At 41.6% G+C, this 20616-nt stretch overlaps 1 protein-coding gene across 18 annotated transcripts in view; it reads right to left on the reverse strand.

Annotated features, from left to right (window-relative positions):
- Positions 1-8072: 8072 nt before the first annotated feature.
- Positions 8073-20616, reverse strand: part of parp6a (poly (ADP-ribose) polymerase family, member 6a) — a 47146-nt gene continuing 34602 nt past the window's right edge. For 8 of the 18 annotated variants that reach the window (XM_061765622.1, XM_061765626.1, XM_061765630.1 and 5 more), the window contains 9 exons: positions 20512-20579; positions 19460-19508; positions 19225-19337; positions 16398-16470; positions 12040-12109; positions 10594-10673; positions 10458-10539; positions 10264-10348; positions 8073-9766 (listed from right to left, as the gene is read on the reverse strand). In XM_061765622.1, the coding sequence (XP_061621606.1) occupies positions 9679-9766; positions 10264-10348; positions 10458-10539; positions 10594-10673; positions 12040-12109; positions 16398-16470; positions 19225-19337; positions 19460-19508; positions 20512-20579 (708 nt within the window). In that variant the 3' untranslated portion in view covers positions 8073-9678. Of the gene's footprint in view, positions 9767-10263; positions 10349-10457; positions 10540-10593; positions 10674-12039; positions 12110-14013; positions 14103-16397; positions 16471-19224; positions 19338-19459; positions 19509-20506; positions 20580-20616 lie in introns of those variants that run through there. The other 10 variants (XM_061765629.1, XM_061765628.1, XR_009787393.1 and 7 more) reach the window with 10 other exon arrangements.

Consider the following 20616-nt stretch of genomic DNA (forward strand, 5'->3'; position numbering starts at 1 on the left):
TCACTAAACCAATTAGGGGTTAGGCAAGAACCTTTCACTTCCTTCTGAATTTAATGCTACATTACTGACTCTAAAAACACTGCAAAAAAAACATGCTGCATTGAACACACCAGTCAGAACTCACACGCTAACCAATAACAGCAGTGGAGGAGCGAGAACATCTCCTATATTTACTTCTCAGCAGAAAGGAGACCATTTTTATTTGATTTGAGACTAAGGGCAGCAAGAAAACAGCGCTGCAAAAAAAAGTGGACACCACGGCATCCATTTTTCATTCTTGTATCTGATATTTGTTGTATGAAAAAACAAATAGCTTCCCACATTACACAATTCAATGTTTCGAACTTTGTGGGAACTTCCACAGAACTCTGATCTCAACCCCATCAAACACCTGTGGGATGAAGTACAACAGAACAAAACATCCCAACGCACTTTCAAATCTTGTAAAAATACCCTTCCAGAATAGTGGAATAGTACATCTTGTCGGAGTAATGACCATTGGCCGAGTGTGTTCTCGTATAGTCGCCCGCTACACTAGCTGGAGTTATATAGCTCGGGTGAAAGGCAGACATGGCAGCTCTTCCCTTCCACACATCTCAGTTCAAAGGAGCCATCAAACTCTGGCAGAAATGTCAGTGCTGCAGGCGGGGGACCGGCCCCTGAATGTCAGCCCTTCTCAGGTCAGCACTGCCAACGAGCGAGCCTGCCTCACATAGACAGTCAGAGTGAGAGAGTGTGAGGAAGAGAAAGATAGAGAGAGAGAAGGGGAAAGAGTGGCATTAGATGAGGGTAAAAGAAAGAACATGACACTGATGCAGCAAGAACTTGATGGACTGATATAGGCGATAAATGACTTGTACAGTACGGAATTATCCTGGTTAGGGTCGCGGGGCGCTGGAGCCTATCCCAGCTGACTTCGGGCAAAAGGCGGACGACACCCTGAACTGGTCGCCAGTCAGTCGCAGGGCACATAGAGACACGGACAACCATTCGCACTCACATTCACACCGTCACTGAGTGGGAACTGATCCCACGCTGCCCACACCAAAGTCAGGCGAGTGTACCACTACACCATCAGTGACTCCCAGTATGAAATTATGAAGGGGAAAAGCAAAGACTAAAAAGACACTGCGTAAACAGGCACGATGTTGACAAAAGTTTTGGTACACCTTGGCTTCCCACCTACAAGAAGAACTGGTCCTGTACTCATACTTTCCTGACTTTATGGATTATTTTCAGTCGTTAAATTGATTTCTAATGTGAAAGGGGGCAGTTAACATCACTAACTGTATGACACTTACATCCTTCATGTGCCTGTAGATTAGTTGTTTGTTTGTTTTGTTTGTTTGTTTTTGCCTCTGTGGATTAGTTCAAGTTGTTCTTTTTATTTCTATTGTGCCATTTGGCGGTCGCCATGAATAATTGGCGAGAGGAGCAATCGCATATTGTATGACACAGTATAGTGTGCGTAGAATTTAGCATGCCATGGAGATTTTTGCTCTGTGGATTATCTTTAGTCTATTCTGTTTCTTTCTATCATGCAAGATGGCGGTTATCATTAATAAGTGGCAAGAGCGGCGATCCTATAATCATAATGATGTAATCATGCGACACAAATATCGTGCACATGATCAAGCAAGCCGTGGACTGTTTTTTAACTTTGTGGATTATTTCTAGACATTCTGTTTAGTTCTGCTCCGCAAGATGGCAGTTTTCGTGATTAGCCAGTGAGAGGAGCCATCGTATAATCATATGACACATACATGTCACATGTGTCCATGGGTGCTGCCGGCTGTTTTTTTTGCCTCTGTGGATTATTTCAAGTCATTCTGTTCATTCTATTGTGCAAGTTAACGTTATTGTGAATAGTTTGCGAGATTAGTCATTGCATAATTATATGACACAATCATCACGGACATGATCAAGGTTGTAGTGGCCTCCTTTTGTTTTTATTCGGTGGATTATTTCAAAGCATCCTAATTCCTATTATCCAAGGTGGAGGTTATTGTGAACAAGTGGCAAGAGGAGCGATGCATTGGTCCATTTTTTGCTCTTTTTTTGCTCTTTTTTTCTGTCGTGCAAGGTGGCAGATATCATTAATAGACAAAAAAAACTGCATGATCATATGACACGAACATCGCAAATATGGCGGTGCAATTCTACTCTTTCACCAGTACCCTTTGTGGGGATATTATGATAATTTAAAAAAAAAAACAACACACATGCACAAATACACACGTATTTAGGACATCTGGGAGCTCACAATTACACTTCTAATTCATCCTAAATGTGTTTGACGGGCTTTAAAATTCAGGGCAAGTTTTTTCACACCAAGCTCATCCAAGCCATTGACCTAAACCCTGATTGATGAATTAATAAACGATCTGGTGTCCTGATGTGGATTTTTTAGCATACACGTACATGAATACAAATGCAGGGGCAAGAGATGATATGAGGCGCAAATGCGTAGAGACAGGAGACACACACACATAGGGCATGAGGAGCCTGTCAGATTACAGCCATGTAATTGAATGGTAAGGGAGCAGACAACACATCTCACACAGTCGGACTCTCGAGGCGGCCGCCGCCATAACAGAGCTCAGGGGAAATTCGGGGTCCCACTTAATAGTGAATTGGATATGGGACATTGTGTGTGTGTGTGTGTGTGTGTGTGTGTGCCAGATGCCAAGGAAAAAAGGAGAGTGCCCTTGGCATGTGAAAATGGTCCTTAAAAATGTGACGATTTGAGAAAGAGGCCAACAGTCAAAAAGCACAAAAAGACACATCACAAAAGAATGATAGAAATAAAAGATTGGCAGAAGAACAGAGAGATGGATGGAGGGAGGGCTAGCGTGCGTACACAGGTGGAACAAGAGGCATAGAAATGGAACACAGCAGATAGGGAAGTGTGATGGAGATGCACGACGGGGAAATGGGAATAAAAAGGAAAAGAAAGAGGAGGATGATGAGCAGGACGGACAAAGAGGAGGGAGATGAAGATGAAAAGGAGCCGAGGTGAAGGAATTTAACGGTCATGGTTGTGTGTGAACAAGGACACGAATTTCAAACCCTAACTTGAAACCTTGACCCTGGCTGCATCCTAACCTTGGCTTCAAACGCTAACTTGAAACCACAATTTGAAACCCTAAATCTTTTTTGAAACCCTAACCCTAACTTGAAACCCTAATTGTTTCTTGAATCCTCAATTTTGACCATAATATTTGTTTGAAACCGTAATTTTAAACCCCAACCCTGGTTTGAAACTAACTTTGAACCATAACCATGTCTTAAAACCCTAAATTGAAGCCCTACCCATGGTTTGACATCCTAACTTGGAACCCTAACCATGGTATGAAACCTAACTTGAAACTAACATTGGTTAAAACCCTAATTTGAAACCCTAACGCTGTCTTGTAACTCTCGTTTGAAACCCTAATCTTAGCTTCAAACCCTAATTTAAAATCCCAGACTCTTGTTTTAAGCCCAATTTGAAACCTTGACCCTGGTTTGAAACCCTAATCCTTTGTTCAAACCCTAATTTAATACCTTGACCGTAGTTTGAAGCCCTAACTGGAAACCCTGACAGTCTTGAAACCCTAATTTGGGACCCTAAACTTGGTTTCAAGCACAAATTTGAAAGCTTAACAATTGTTTTAAACCTTAAACCAGGCTTGAAACCAAACGTTGAAGTCTTAACCCTATGTTAACTTAAAACTCTAACTTGAAACATTGAACGTGGTTTGAAACCCTAACATACCACTCTACCGCTGGCTTGAAACCCTAACATTATATTGAAATGTAATCAAAACCTCCAATCCTTGTTTGAAACCCTAACCCAGGTTTGAAACTGTAACTTGAAACCCTAATGCTGGCTTCACTTCCTAAATTGAAACCCTCACCCAAGCTTGAAACCCTGCAGAAACTGTAAATGCCAAATCTCCTTTTACAGCTCTGATGCAACTATTTGTGGCATCTCCATCTAAAAGAGGCTACTGTGACCTCGCAATATGGCACCATAGCAACAATGGCACACACTGTCCACACTGTCAGCACAGTAAAATAAGACCAAAAATACACTTCTGCCTCATAGCCGTAAAAAGTATCGGGAGAAATTAAAGTCGAAGGTCTGCCGGGTATAAAGTTCCCCCTGCATATGATATGTGGGTACGTGGATGTCATCAAGCCTGTGAAGTGGAAATAATAAAGAATTAGGATTGTCTCCAAAGACGGGAGGAATTAATCCCAAAATGAATTATGAAGGGAGGTAGAGATGAAAAGTGAAGGGGGAAGGAGGGTGGGGTGGGAAGGGGGGGTGACAAAAGAAAAAAATCAACATCAGCTATTTATTTTTCCTCTGCTTGAAGCCAGATTGGGGGGTGGGGGGGTGTTGCGAAAAGTGTCAATGCTATAAAAATTATATTAATAACAAAAGAGAAAACACGCACATTTTAATCGAAGTGGTACGGGGGTGGAGAAGGAAAAAGAGAGAACTGAGGGAGAGGATTGTTGCTGCCAGATTGCACCACACTTTTGCCCCCCACCACTCTTTCTTTTGTTTTTTGACGACACGTTGGCCTTGCAAATTGCACGGTGGATTTATACAGAATGCATATGGATCCTGTGTATAGGGAGTACAGAAAAAAAAATAATAAAAAGGCAGGAGTGATAATTAAGACTTAGGGGGTGAATGACAAAGTCACAAAGCCATTTGTTAAAAGACAGAACATGGCGTCTCCTGTATCGCTCTCTGTAAAACAGTTGGGATCCGAGTCACAAAACATTACGCACACAGCTGTTGGCTTCATGGCAATAGCGTATTATCTTATGATGCCCCCACCACCCGATTGACCTTGGTCGCCTCACATCCCTTAAGTGGCATCTGAAAGAAGTCAACAGTAGTGTCTTTGTAGTAAAAGTAAAAAAAAAAAAAAAAAAAAAAGTTAAAATGAAAGCTGTTGTTAATGAAAGATGTTGGCGGAGTATAAAGGAATGTTGGGGGGTTTTATTTATTACATTGCTAGAATAAACGTTAATCCAAGAAAAATGTGGCAGGAGGCGGGGTACACCCTGAACTGGTTGCCAGCCAATCGCAGGGCACATACAAACAAACAACCACTCACACTTACATTCACACGTAGGGGCTATTTAAAGTTGTCAATCAACCCACCATGCATGTTTTTGGAATGTGGGAGGAAACCGGAGTGCCCGGAGAAAACCCACGCAGGCACGGGGAGAACATGCAAACTCCACACAGGCGGGGCCAGGGATTGATCCCCGATCCTCAGAACTGTGAGGCAGACGCTCTAACCAGTAGTCCACCGTGCCTTTAAAATAAATATTAAGGGTAATATTAATATCCCGCACGCAGTTTGCCTTTATACTCGAGCGCAACCCACGCGCGCTGTTTTGAAAATATGCTGCAGTTCTCCTCCAAGTCGGGCGTGTCACTACGGCTGGTGTTTCGTCTGCATTTTATGGCCATTTCCAGTAGGCGTTTTTATTTTACTTTCCAAAACAAGGAACAAAGCAACAACAATGGCCACCGTGGAACGGTGTCTGCTAGAACAAATGGACCTAGATGACCAGATGATACGTATAATTATACTGCCAAATCGATCAAAAAGGCAGGTGGTATATAGAACCAAGGGGAACGCTGAGTACGTCACCACAGCATGTGACTAAAACGAACCAATCACGAGAGATTATCTCCACGGCATTCTGGGCGCGACCGTGGGAGAAAAAGAGCCCTTTACACTTGAATAAATTAGTCAATAACTTTGAGAAAAAAGTTAAGACTAAAGTCAATCATTCATCTTCTTGGATTAACAACAAAGAAGTCATAATTTTAGAAGGGAAAAAAGTACATATTGCAAAAAAATGTAATGTAAATAATAATAATAATCATTAATGGAGGATGTGTATAACTTGTATAATTAAGAGAACCTGAACAGTTACCCAAAAAATTAGAAAAAAGTTGTAATGTTATAAGAAAAAAAAAATATTGCAAGAAAAAAACTTACGAGAAAAACTTGTAACGTCACACAAGATTTTTGAGGAAAAAAAGTCGTAATATTATGGGAAAACTGTGAAACAAGGACAAAATATGAACTGTTTGACAACAAAGTCAAAATTAAAACAACAAAGTCATAATGTTACCAGAAAAAAAAGTTACCAAAACAAATGATGTTTCACTATTATGAGAAAATTGTGCTATTCTGAGGAAAAAAGTCGTAAAGTTAAGGGGGGGAATCCATAATATGCATACATGCATAATAACCTATCCCCAGCTAGTCACTGAATCACTCTTCAATGCCACAAGATGTCGCCAAATCCCTGTCTAAATAGTGGTGTCAAGGAAGTACGTACTGTACATTGAAGTGTTACATCCCGACTGAGAGACAAGCTTTGTATTTCGAGGGGGAACCAAGACAAGCCAGAGGGCCACAGGGAGTCTTTGCTGCATGTGCATTTAAACATGCGCTTCCAGGGCATTTTTTTTGGAAAGCAAGTCATCTGTAAGGCATTTATTTTTTAAGGGTGGTATGTTTTAAATTAGTTTAAAATGTTATTACACTATTACACACTACGGTTTAAATTATTTATATTGGCAATTATAAAAACTTAAGGGGGCGGTGTCAATTACTCGCGTTTTTCTCTTTTCCCGGCAGGGCTCTGTCTCTATCCTCCGCAAATAGTATTACCGTCCACTAATTTTGTTTAATCGTCAACTGTTTCCACAGAGAGTTGACAGCACTCAAGCACGACTGGCCCATGGACCCACTGAACACAGTGAGCTGCCAGGGACACAAATATACTAAAAATCAAGACTAAGGATTATGAGACAATGTGGATCACTGCTCTGTATTAAATACAAAACAATGTATATTTTAATGAAAAAAAGTCATCTGTTGGATATAATGATGGAGAGGAGGTGCTGTGCACCTATACAAAGAGAGTGAAAATACAATAAAAATCATTGACACTCAAAAGACCCGGGCTGTGTTTTGAATCGGAGTTTGGGCTTACCGAAGCTCGGGGCCGGACTACAAAGTAGGGAAATCGAATCCTGTTGTTTTTGCCCGGTACGCGCCGACAAGTATTTTGTATGCTCAACCTGGTCCGCGCGTTACCGTACTCTGAATCACCCGTAACTGCTGTTTTTGGTTCTGTAGCTCCTGTCAAGCATCTACTTGTTAAATCATCGAAATCCTTTTTCTCTGTTGCTCTAGCGGGGGGCGGCCCAACTAACACAATGACGCACGTGTGCAGTCCTCGTCTCCGCATTAATTGCCACGCACAACCTTCACATTCCATTTATTGCACTGCAGGGGTCAGGCCCGGCCCCAACCCGCCGACCTCCTACTGGGGCGCATCCCCGAGCTCAATAAAAGAGCGCTTGATTAACACAATCCCCCCGGTAATTGCTCCTTTTGTGTGGGAATCGAACTGCGGCACTTCCTTCGATGGTCCATAGGTCGTCCCCGCCGGGTTGAGACACCTCGCTGACCCTACTGTTGCCACTCTTATTCTACCAAACCACCACTGCCTAGTCTCTCTGCGTGCGTGTCTAGCCACCGAAGAATCCAAAGGAAGTTAGAAAAGTATAAAACCAGAGCTCCTCTTTGTGGCCGATGGTGAAATTACACTTCCAAAATCTGGTCACAAAAAAAAAAGGGGCCAAACCAGGAGGGATGGTGCTTCCCTTCAGAGGTCATAGTGACACATCACTTACCTATTATACAAGTCATCAGCCAATTTACTATAGTAGAGGAGCCGAAGATTTAAAAAAATATATATATTACCAGAAAACTGTTATGTTGTGAAACAAATGTGATAAGAAAAAAGTATATTTGTGGGAGAAAAAAAAGTCATATTACAAAAACACAATTACACAAACATGCGAATAAAGGATGATTAATATTGCTGAAGTGATGTTAACGATGTGAATTCATTTATTTTGGTTGTATAGGGCACATTTGACTATCATGATGGAGGAGCGCCCCCCTCTGCTGAAAGATGGTTGATGACAGCCGCCCTTAGGGAGTGTTCTCAAAAGACAAGGCAAGAGTATATAAAAGTGTGCAAAACCAGGATTTTATTTTTATTTTTTTTTTGATCCCACTTTACATCGCTGTCTTTCATCTTCTTGAATACTTTCGACAGAGTGAGAGTAAACGTTCAAATTCGCAACTAAGAAGCCCCCCAAAAACAGGCGTCCGTTCTTTGCTCATTATATTTCATCCATATTTACAGCCAGTCTCTGTACAGACATAAAGATATCACAGGTTCCCAATGTACCTTTTTGTCCCCCCTTTTCCTCCAGGACACAGAGGATACATCATTTTAGGCAAGCGTTGAGTAAGTGCAATGTCTCATATGATGCAGAGAAAATACCAGCCCATACATACATACGACTGATAAACCAGATTAACTATACAAGGATTTGCTAATAATGTGTATTTAATGGATCTAATGCAAATTAATCTGTGGTATTTTCTCTGAAGTGAAGTGATGCCCACAAATGCAAAATTATGCAATCACAGAAAATAAGTACATAAATCTAAGGTGCTGTTTGGTACATAATCTTGTCGTTCATTCATTTGATTGCAAGTATAATCAATTGATCTTTGAGGGGGGTGGGGTGGGGAAAGAAACAATTTTTACCAGAAATTTGGTAATATGGCTGCTCAACTGAAATTTTATAAGTAGTTTTGTGTCACATATGTACTGTTTAGTATGACGACAGGAAATCATTTCTGCCTTATAAAAAAAATTAAATAAAAAAAAAAATACAGTTAGACAATCGTGATACTTGGAAACCAAGAAATATTTTTTTACTCCAGTATTTTGGTTTCCCATAATGACACAAAGGACATTTACCTCGTAGAATGTTTAGCTGTTCATCATGAGAAAATATTAAAACTATCAATAAATGTCAACATATCAAAGTGCCTTTAGTGTAGTTCAAACCCACCCTTATTGAATTCTTGCAAATGAATTCTATTGGCCAAGGACAAAATTACAGAGCTGTGCTTTCCCTTTAGATATCAATTGTACAGGCATAATTGATGCCATTACTCAAACAATATTCAATATTCAAAAAAAAAAAGAAAAAAGTGCCACTTTGTCTCGCAGGGGTGGGGACTCTACGAGGCCTGGGCTGCATATGAGAGCGCCCGATGTGGTCGGGAAAAAAAAGCCCAAAATGTTTCATAATATTCATTTGTTTTGCATTATATTTTTAAGGCCGTTGGAGGACTAACAAACATTTCCCCACCCCTACAATAAGGGGATGAACGACAGTGTGCCTTTACATCCGTTAAAAGAGGAACCACAAATGGATGTAACAATCACTGGAATATTGAATGAAAAAAAAGGAAGAAAATACATGAAGCATAATGTGACTATGGAAAAGCCATGCCAGTGACAATTTTTTCCATACAGTAAACATGTTTATGGTTAAAAGTGTCCGCAAGAGAGGAAGTTAGTCCCGTGAAAGAACATGATAATGTCCTCCCAATACCTCGCCTCCTCAAAAACATTCACCTGCTCTTTTTTTTTTTTTTTTTGGACCGCCTGCTTTGCGCACCTCTGCCCAAGGTGACGCATGGATCTACTTTACATGAAGTGTGGCCCCGCTTGCAAAAAGTCTCCTCGCATCAGCCTGGAAATTCAGACCTAGGTCCCGATCACGCGCATGATCTCCTTCTGCACCTTAGGCTCCTGCGTGTTGATGTTGGCGTCCCCCACTTGGCCGTCCTCATACCTGCATAGACAAAAATAAGATTCCTATCCCATTCACTATACATTAGATATGTCCACCCATCAATTTTCCATTGTGCTTGTCCTCATTAGAGTCACGGGTGAGCCGTAGCCTCTCTCAGCTGACTTTGGTACACCCTGGACTGCTCGCCAGCCAATCGCAGGGCACATACTCTATTGACAAACAAGCATTCAAAGTCTCATTCACTCTAGGGACGATTTACAGTCTTCAGTGAACCTAACATGCATGATTTGGGTTGCTGCGGGAGGAGCACAGGAAAACCCTACATAAGCTCGAGGAAAACATGCAAACTCCACACAGGAGGACTGAAGCTTAGATCCAAACTCAGGACCAGGCAGACGAGTGAACCACTACACTAGCATGCTGCCTAGCAAGATTAAGTCCAGTGTGTCCCAAGTCAGCCCGGAGAGCTCGCCCAAGACCCGAATGAGGACAAGTGCTATAGAAAATGGATAAAGTGATTTAAAGCTATTACTCACACAAAAAAGAAGCGAGTACAAACATGGTCCGACACAGGACACACCCAAATGTTGCCGTGCTTTTGCAGATCCTTGGATGTGATCACTGTGAAAAAAAATAAATACATTTTTAAGAGAGAGAAGGGAGAGAGAGGACGTACATGAGCTGGTGTGTCTTTTCATTACAATCAAGTGTCTTTCTCAATTGTTTTTACCTTCACAGAGTGCTATGCAGTTCAGATTTCGACTTTGCAGAAATCTCGATTGGATTGGACGACTCTGCTTGAAACAACAAAACTGGAACATGAGGAACGTTTATGTGATTCTGTTGAGCATTATTCCATCACTTACCTGTGGTATGGTATTCATGCGGTTGTAACGCTGCACCAGCTCATCTTTGGTAGGCATGCGGTGCTGTCCCTTCCCCATTCCTGCACAGAACGGAACACAAACAACCCTCCATTCCAATATGACCTTTTTGCAACTGGTGGTCTCCAAAGTCTCCTCGAAAGAGTTCTTACAGTGTTACTAACATCCAAAAACTTTCTTGAATATATTACTAAAGCTTACTTGTCAGTGCCTTACTGGTTGCAATACCAACCTTCTCAAAACATTGCTGTTTGAAAAACTGTCTGAAATTGATAGCTTTTTTGGTCACAAGGATCTGAATGACTGAATGATATCTGATCTAGTAGTTAGCACATTTTCCTCACAATTCTTCTGAACTGGGCTCAAATCTAACCTGCAGCCTCCCTGTGTGGAGTTTCCATGGGTTGGCAATGGCGTAACTAACATTTTAAAAACCCAATGTCGTTTGAACTTAACTTGTTTGACAAACGCGTGTCTCATCTTGTTAACATTCTTAATTGCCATTCAAGTGGAAAAATAAGTTAACCAGTTATACTGTTCAAACCCCTTAACACCCTTTGTTAAGGTTAGTAAACCTCTTTGGAATAAGTGGGGGGTGGCGGGGGTGAATGCCACAAAAAAGAAACTAAAAGCAAAATAATTAATTGATGCTTGCTTTACTTTCAAGGAATATTTTTTTTTTAATTCCAAAACAAACTTCGTAGGTTCAACTGTATAACCTTTCTGCATTAATTCTAAAGCCGTTGAGATTAAGGGTTTATTATTTCCATAACATTCATTTCCACTTACTTCACACAATTTCTGTTTAAGTGTTGTAAAAAGGTCTCGTGTGACGGCAGTTGTAATACTCTTTTTTTCTTTTTTAACTTTAGCATATTTTTCTCAAAAATGTCTCAATTCCAAAATTAAAGTATATTCACTTTTTCAAGAACAGAATTATTTCACATTAATTAAACAATGAAAATGCCTAACTATAGATCAGATCCATGAGGGTTGCGAGTTAGGCGGAGCCAGTCCATGGGTACACTCTGGACGGATCGCCAGCCAGTCACACATAAATATAGACCCAAATAAAGGAATTTACGCTTACATATACACCTATGGACAATTTACAATCTTCAATGAATCTAACATGCATGTTTTTGAAATGTGGGAGGAAGCCCGAGTACCCGTAGAAAAAAACCAGCAAGCACGGGGAGAACATGCAAATTCTAGAGATTCTACATATAAAGGCATGAAGCGAGATTCAAACCCAGATTCTTAGGACTGTAAGGATGGTACTAGCCACGAGACCATTATGCTACTCATCCTTTACATATCTAGCTAAAATGATAAATTACAGTGTACTTTACATGAGCAGGTGTGGAGGACTTGAAGTGGGCAAGGGGGAGCAGGGTGAATGAGAGGCCGCAAGTGGCTCATTCCTACCTGAGTATCCAAAAGATATGCTGGAGATGGGGCTGAGATAGATGCCCTTTCCATATGCGGCCCCGTGCAGCTTGGTTTGGACAAGAGTGGGGTGGGGGAGGTATAATTTAGGATCAATGTAGCACAGAACAAAACTTGACTACACAGAGACCACCACAGATAGCTATTTGTACACAACGGTGAGGCAGAAATATGCTGGCTGTGTAAAAGTGACAACCAAACGCTCCCAATGGAAAGCCAATGGGCAGAAGGCAGTGAGGTCAAGTATCAGAATCATCTTTATAATAAATAGAATTCAGATTATCTAAGTAATCACCGCTGGAGTGTGACAAGGCAGACCATAGATTAGTGCCACCAGAGGGTAAACAGTGTTGACTGAAATGGCATTAACAGAATCAGTAGCATCTTTACTAGTCAAGTCTCTGGGATTTGGAGCCACTACACTACTACCGCAAACAAGCTACTATGAAAAAAATACTGTACACATTTAGGACATTATATGGAAGAACAAGTGCGTCCGAGTGCCCATTTTAATTTCAAACAGTCATACTGCAGATGAATAATCAAAATATTCAACGTTACATAGTGTTTAGGTGGACTGGGCTGACTTTTCTCTCCATTTAATTAAACAATGGTAACCTTCACTATCCACTCTTGGCAATTATTTTTGTTATTTAATGGTGGACACACCAAATTGAGTTGTCTGTTTTCGCAGTTTTTTTATTTTTTATTATTATTTAAATCAGGTTTTAAACACGTTTGTGTTGTTTGGGCAGACACAGATGTGTTTACGTCACTAATGGGTGTATTTCCATGACAGCGAGTTTGCGTTGACGGGGTGGACAGTATCTGATCTGTGCGTTGGCAGATATCCAATATGCAACTATTGCATTGTTATCCACAGGAACAGGCCTGATTCCGATCTGTAGATATCCGATCCATATAACAATGGTGCACATCCTAATTGTGCCACTTGAGGGGGAAAAAAAAATCTAAATTGTGTCACCTGAACCCAGCCTAAGATAAGCCATTTGATGTGATGGTTCAGAGGCAGGAAGATGGAAAAGAATGACAGGAAGGGGACAATGATGTTCAAGGTGGAGCCGGGACGCGGCGATTCGACAGCTTAAATGTTTGAGAACAATTAAGTCACAAATTAAAGCCATCAAAACGACATGAGCGATCATCAAGGTTTAAAAATAAACCTCCTAATTTGACATTAGGAGAGTTTAATCTATTTTCAGCACTTCTCCAGGCACTTGTGTTGTGCAAATGAGATGTTTCTGCAGGCTGCGGAATTCGTCTCTTTAATTTGATCACCGATGTCCTTGAAAAAAAGCTGGCTTGCAAAGTAAACTGAAAAATGAGCACATGTAGAGAGGCATCTACAATTTAAGATCTCTCATTCCTGTTCAAAATGGTAATGTTCATCAAAACGAATCTTAATGATAACATTAAGGTCATAGAAATTGAAATGATAAAACTGTCTTTTAAGTAACACTAAATCAATGTGGGAAACACAGTCATCAAAATTGCCATTATTGAGAGCACAAGTACTGGTCATTCAGACCTGAAATAATATCAATAAATAATAGACTTCCGGATGGCTTCGAGGAAATTCTGGTCCACCATCCGGCGTCTCAGGAGGGGGAAGCAGTGCACCATCAACACTGTGTATAGTGCAGTGACGTGCGGTAAGGTTCATGATTGGTGAGGCACTGACTACGTCACGTGACTGTGGCGCTCGATGAAGCTTAACTCGCCACATGCTGGTTGTGGCACCGTACATACCAGACTCCATTGTGCACTTTTAGTGGCTTTAATGGTCAACAAGGAAGACTAAATGTCATACACTTTCATTAAATATATTAGACAGCCTGTTAAACGTCAGTAAGTGCAGTACATGTGTGATAAAACGCATATTATTGGCGATGTAATAAGGAAACACCAATGTCTCTTGTGTAAGCAACGGACCAATCACAGCCTGCCTGAATGGATGTGTGCGTGGTGTCTCTTGAAGCATCATGCGAGCGATGACTCAACGTGACTCGTAACTGCGCTTCCTATGCATTTGAAAAGGAAATATGAAAATTCAGCTATTTTAATGATGAAATCATTGAAATTATTGGATTGAAAAAGAAAATCGATGTAAAGCACGGACCATAGAACTAGAATGGAACAATTCAATGTAATTATAAGGTTTTATTTAATATTCACATGCAGTGGAAAGGAAAGACCACCAGGGGGCAGTGAGGCTCTGCCACACTTGCCTACCCTGACTGCACGTCACTGTTATAGTGGGGATGGGGCGCTGCTGACCTCGACTCAGGACGTTGTGAGTCGGTGGGGAGAACACATTGAAGACCTCTTCATGAGGAAGCAGAGTCTGGCTCCTTGGTGCCAAGGCCCCAGGGGTTGATGAGATTCGCCCAGAGTTCTTGAAGGCTCTGGATGTTGTAGGGCTGTCCTGATTGACACGCCTCTGCAACATCGCATGGACATCGGGGACAGTGCCTCTGGATTGGCTGACTGGGGTGGTGGCCCTCCTTTTTAAGAAGGGGGACCAGAGGGTGTGTTCAAACTCCCTGGTAAGGTCTATTCAGGGGTGCTAGAGAGGAGGGTCTGTCGGGAAGTGGAATCTCAGATTCAGGAGGACCAGTGTGGTTTTTGTCCTGGCCGTGAACAGTGGACCAGCTCTACACCCTCGGCAGGGTCCTCGAGGGTGCATGGGAGTTCGCCGAACCAGTCTACATGTGTTTAATGGACTTGGAGAAGGCGTTCGACCGTGTCCCTCGGGGAGTCCAGTGGGGGGTGCTTCGGGAAAATGGGGTACCGAACCCCCTGATGCGAGCTGTTCGGTCCCTGTACGACCAGTGTCAAGAGTTTAGTCCACATAGCCGGCAGTAAGTCGGACTTGTTTGTCACCGATTACTTTTATGGACAGAATTTCTTGGCGCACCACAGGTGTAGAAGGGGTCCGGTTTGGTGGCCTCAGTATTGCATCTCTGCTTTTTGCAGATTATGTGGTTCTGTTGGTTTCATCAAGCCATGATCTCCAACTCTCACTGGAACAGTTCGCAGCAGTGTGAAGCAGCTGGGATTAAAATCATCACCTCCAATCTGAGACCATGGTCTTCAGTCGGAAAAGGGTGCCGTGCTCAGAGTAGAGCCGCTGCTCCTCCGCATTGAGAGGAGCCAGATGCCTCCTGGGCGCTTCGCTTCCCTGGTGAGATGTTCTGGGCACGTCCCACCGGGAGCAGACCCCGGGGACGACCCAGGACACGCTGGAGAGACTGTGTCTCCCGGCTGGCCTCGGAACGCCTCGGGATCCCCCGTAATAGCTGGATGAAGTGGCTGGGGAGAGAGAAGTCTGGGCGTCCCTGCTAAAGCTACTGGACCCTCGACCCAACCTCGGATAAGCGAAAGAAAATGGATGGACTAGAGTAACATTTGGCTGTACCATACTATACAATCAGCGAGCTAGCAAAATTGACGAAAAAGAGCCGTAACCGGTGTGAGGCCTGTGCGTTTGCGCCTTTGTTACAGCTCTGATACTATGTCTATTTTTTTCTATATTTTATAAAGAACAGTTAAACAGACAAACAGCGCAAATGTCAGGCTTTTACAGCTACTGTAAAAGTGGGGTTAGGTCAGTGGCAGTCTCTGGTGTGACAATAAAAATATTTTTGCTTTATAATCAACACAGCAGGGTGGGTTAAGTGAGTGCCATTTCTGGTATCATGGAATGTTCTTGCACTGGTATTAGTTAACCCACCCGTTACAGCTCTGATACTACATCCAAAGGCGGAATCTTGTCGGACCAACAGTTTATACAGATACAGAACAGCAACACAGAAATAAGGCAGAAAAATGCTGGCTTTTACAAGTGGTAGAACATGTTTATGTATAGTAAGGGTGGCGGAGGGGGGGGGATTCTGTCAGCGTCTTGTCCCAGAATGGTGTGAGTTTACTCAGCATATTTGGTTTTAGTTACTGACCTCCTCTGATAGTTTTTACTCACTATGCGTCCAGTTATCCTTTGCATTCCAGAGCATCAGACCTAGCCTACACTGTGCTTTAAGTGGTTCACCCCAAGAGGACGCACAGGCAGCCCCCGAGCTGGCATCACAGCTAATGCCCCCCTCCTCCTCTGTTTCAGAGCGGCATTCACTGTTAACTGCACTAGCTGGGGGGAAATTCTGCTGGTACGCCCTGCTGGCTAAAATGCAAACCGCAAAGCAGCCCAAAAGGGAAGCTGGCATCTATTAACTGCAAAAATGAATCAGCCGGACAGTCAGCCCGTTCTGTTGCAGAGCAGGCTGACGGTCCGAGAAGGCGAACTGCCAGGGTTTACATACCTGCAGTTTGGTATAAGAGGCATTGACTAGTCCATTTCTCAGAACAGAGTGCCAGTTCTCTATATGGGAACCACTAGAGCAAGTGTAGGGGGAAATGAGAGAAAAGAGGCATGTGAATAATGTCCTGTGTGCTCAGTACAGCAAGACAAAGAACACAATGTACACTGCAATGTCAATTTTGTTCATTGTCGATGTTAAGCGACTCACCTCCCAGCCATGCAAATGTTTTGTTGGGAACCAAAATATGAACGAGCGGTGTTGCATTAGTCTCTTGGATGCAATAGAGAGCTAATATATAGCTAATGTTAAGTACTGAATTTACTATAATAATGGCCAGTACTCTGATTAAAGCCTTACCTCAATGGATCGCCTTGTTAGTTGTATACAGTGGGTACGGAAAGTATTCAGACCCACTTAAATTTTCACTCTTTGTTATATTGCAGCCATTTGCTAAAATCATTTAAGTTATTTTTTTCCCCTCATTAATGTACACACAGCACCCCATAATGACAGGAAAAAAACGGATTCGTTGAAATGTTTGCAGATTTATTAAAAAAGAAAAAGTGAAATATCACACAGCCCTAAGTATTCAGACCCTTTGCTAAGTATTTAGTAGAAGCGCCCTTTTGAGCTAATACAGCCATGAGTCTTTTTGGGAATGATGCAACAGGTTTTTCACACCTGGATTTGGGGATCCTCTGCCATTCCTGCTTGCAGATCCTCTCCAGTTCTGTCAGGTTGGATGGTGAACGTTGTGTGGACAGCCATTTTCAGGTCTCTCCAGAGATGCTCAATTGGGTCTAAATCAGGGCTCTGGCTGGGCCACTCAAGAACTGTCACGGAGTTGTTCTGAGGCCACTCCTTTGTTATTTTAGCTGTGTGCTTAGGGTCATTGTCTTCTTGGAAAGATAACTTTTCGTCCAGGATATCCCTTTACTTGGCCGCATTAATCCTTCCTTCGATTGCAACCAGTCGTCCTGTCCCTGCAGCTGAAAAACACCCATGCTTCACTGTTGGGACTGTATTGGGCAGGTGATGAGCAGTGCCTGATTTTCTCCACACATACCACTTAGAATTAAGGGGAAAAAAAGTTCTGTCTTGGTCTCATCAGACCAGAGAATCTTATTTCTCACCATCTTGGAGTCCTTCAAGTGTTTTTTAGCAAACTCCCTGTGGGCTTTCATGTGTCTTGCACTGAGGAGAGGTTTCCGTTGGGCCACTCTGCCATGAAGCCCCGATTGGTGGAGGGCTGCAGTGATGGTTGACTGTCTAGAACTTTCTCCCATCTCCCGACTGCATCTCTGGAGCTCAGCCACAGTGATCTTCGGGCTCTTCTTCATCTCTCTCACCATGGGTCTTCTCCCCCTATTGGGAAGGGTTCTGTTCGTCCCAAAGGTCTGCCATTTAAGGATTATGGAGGCCACTGTGGAGGAACCTTAAGTGCAGCAGAAATATTTTTGTAACGTTGGCCAGATCTGTGCTTTGGCACAATTCTGTCTTTGAGTTCTTCAGGCAGTTCCTTTGACCTCATGAATCTCATTTGCTCTGACATGCACTGTGAGCTGTAAGGTCTTATATAGACAGGTGTGTGGCTTTCCTAACCAAGTCCAATCAGTATAATCAAACAGCTGGACTCCAATGAAGGTGTAGAACCATCTCAAGGATGATCAGAAATGGACAGCACAGAGTTAAATATATGAGTGTCACAGTAAAGGGTCTAAATACTTATGGCTGTGTGATATTTCAGTTTTTCTTTAATAAATCTGCAATAAAAAATCTTTTTTTCTGTCAATATGGGGTGCTGTGTGTACATTAATGAGGAAAATAAATTAACTTAAATGCTTTTAGCCAATGGCTGCAATATAACAAAGAGTGAAAAATTTAAGGGGCTCTGAATATTTTCCATACCCACTGTATGTACAGTACATATACAAACACACTGTACAAACTGTATATAGTGTATATGCAAATTAAAAAAAAAAAGGTGATAAAGCAACAGAGATCTGTACTTCAGTGAGTCACACAAGCCATAAATAGAATCAAATATGATACACATATTGTGATTATATGTAATATTTTAAATACAGTATCGCTAATTTTGTTGAACAAAAATAATTGAAACATACATGTAATTTATTATTATAAAATGTATTTGTGCAAATAAAGGACTCCTCTCTAATAAATGCCATGGCTCTGACAGTACTCTCTGAAAATGAGTAAATAAACACACCTGGCCACTATTTGTTATTTCAAGGTGACAAGCAGCTACTGAAGCTTGGTACGTAAATTGTTTGTGCTATTTTGGGGGTATTTGAAGTCTTCCGCTGTCTTTTATGGAAAGGAATATCAATATGTTCACTGTTCTACAATTAAACACTTACAGTAGTGCTTTTTTCCACTGATAACTAAATATGTATTGATGAAATGCAGTAAGACAATTATTAAAAAATAGAAATCCAGACTAGTAATCTAACATTTGTGTTTTATGGTGGTGCACTGAAACAATGGATCAACATGAATGGTTTTATGTTAAGGACAGTTAATTACAGTTATTTGGGCCATGCTAGGGTCCAGTAGAGCTCCATGTGCTTTTATCCAAATCCTGATCTCACCATCACATTTTCTGGCTTCTCAACATACCACCAAAGTGCACCTGCTGAGTGGTGGCACTTGTTATACCTCCATTGAAATCTGCTAGACTGTGGCCCAATGGCAAGTACTAATTGCTATGTTATGTAACACACAAAATGTACAAAGTCCCATGTGACACGGACAAAAATTGCCTGGATGCAAAATGTCTCGCTGATGGGGAGCAAAATGGACTCACTGAAAGGCGAAGGTACTGCCGTAAAGCTTTTTGGCAGTGCGGAAACGAGCCTCCTTGGCTGGAGGGCTGCTGAGCAGCAGGAACTGGTGGGAGGTGTGCATGAATTTCAGTTGCTATCACGATGATGTCGTTGTAAGAGAGAAGAAAAGAATGAAAAAAGAGAATTGAACGCTCAAATTGTACAAGGCAAAACCTGTTTGGTAATAGATAAAGCGAGGTGCTTTTGATTTCCTACCCTACTAAGAGGCAACTTGACAATGTGAGATCTATTACTGGAAATAATCCTGCAAAAAGACAGAAAACAAAAAAAAACAAAAAAGTACAATCAAATCAATAATCATCATCATCATCAATAATCTGTTATCACTAAAGTAAAATGTAATTTTCTTGTGAAAACTATCTATGTCCATGTGATTGACTTTTTTACCGCTCTAATAATACAATTAACCATTTAACTGTACACATTTGCCTCCAGGTACACAAAACAACCAATGGGGGAAAATGTTTTTTTTTTTTTTTTTTTTATCTGTTACAGTAGAACTTCAAAATTGGTACAAAAATTAAAATTAAAATCTGAGAAAAATACGAAGTTGCACAAAAATTGGGTAATCTCACGCAGTCACCGTGCATGATGACAGCTCAATGAGCATGTAAAGGAAGTCTATTTTTATTTTTCTTTGTCCTGTGTTGTTTTTTTTTTTTGGAGGGCTGATAACACCACAGAAGGGCAGGAAGAAAAATATGATGACGACCATACAACAGGAAATAGAACTTGAAATGCTATGTGACAAAACAGGTACACATACCTCTGTCCTGGCTACTCAGTACAATATGGCTAATGTCGACTGTCTAATCTACTGTATATTGCAACGTGTACTTTTAGTGTTGATGTGAAGAAGCTCGCCTCCCAGGCGCACACAGTAATTTTGATTTTATTCTATATCAGTGAGCTTCTTTTCAGATTTGTGTGGCAGGTAATAAAGTTAAAATGTTACTTATAACATTGCCTGTACAGTTAATAAAGGTAAAAGTAAATGTTAAATATATTCTAGAAGTTATCATTTATTTGCTTAGCTTGCATTAGTATTATGGACGATTTTAGATGTTTCGCCTTCAAAAAGATGACTCAGCATCATCCGATGGAAGGGCGCCTGGACCAAGGACGTGATCGGATGTGGTCGGGGACGTGACAGGTGTTGGTCCAATGTTTTGTGTTGTGTCTTATTGTTTAGAACATTATGTCTGGGAAAAAAATGCTCCTTTTTAGAACATGTTTTCTCCACCCACCACTGTAGCAGGGGATGGGCCAAAGGATCCAGTTTGTCCATCTGCTTCTTGATCTCCAAATACGAGCCCTGGCAAAAGCACACAAGCATGTGCTCTGTTCAATTT

The sequence above is a fragment of the Phyllopteryx taeniolatus genome, chromosome 2 (assembly GCF_024500385.1).
Source record: "Phyllopteryx taeniolatus isolate TA_2022b chromosome 2, UOR_Ptae_1.2, whole genome shotgun sequence".
Classification (NCBI taxonomy): Eukaryota; Metazoa; Chordata; class Actinopteri; order Syngnathiformes; family Syngnathidae; genus Phyllopteryx; species Phyllopteryx taeniolatus.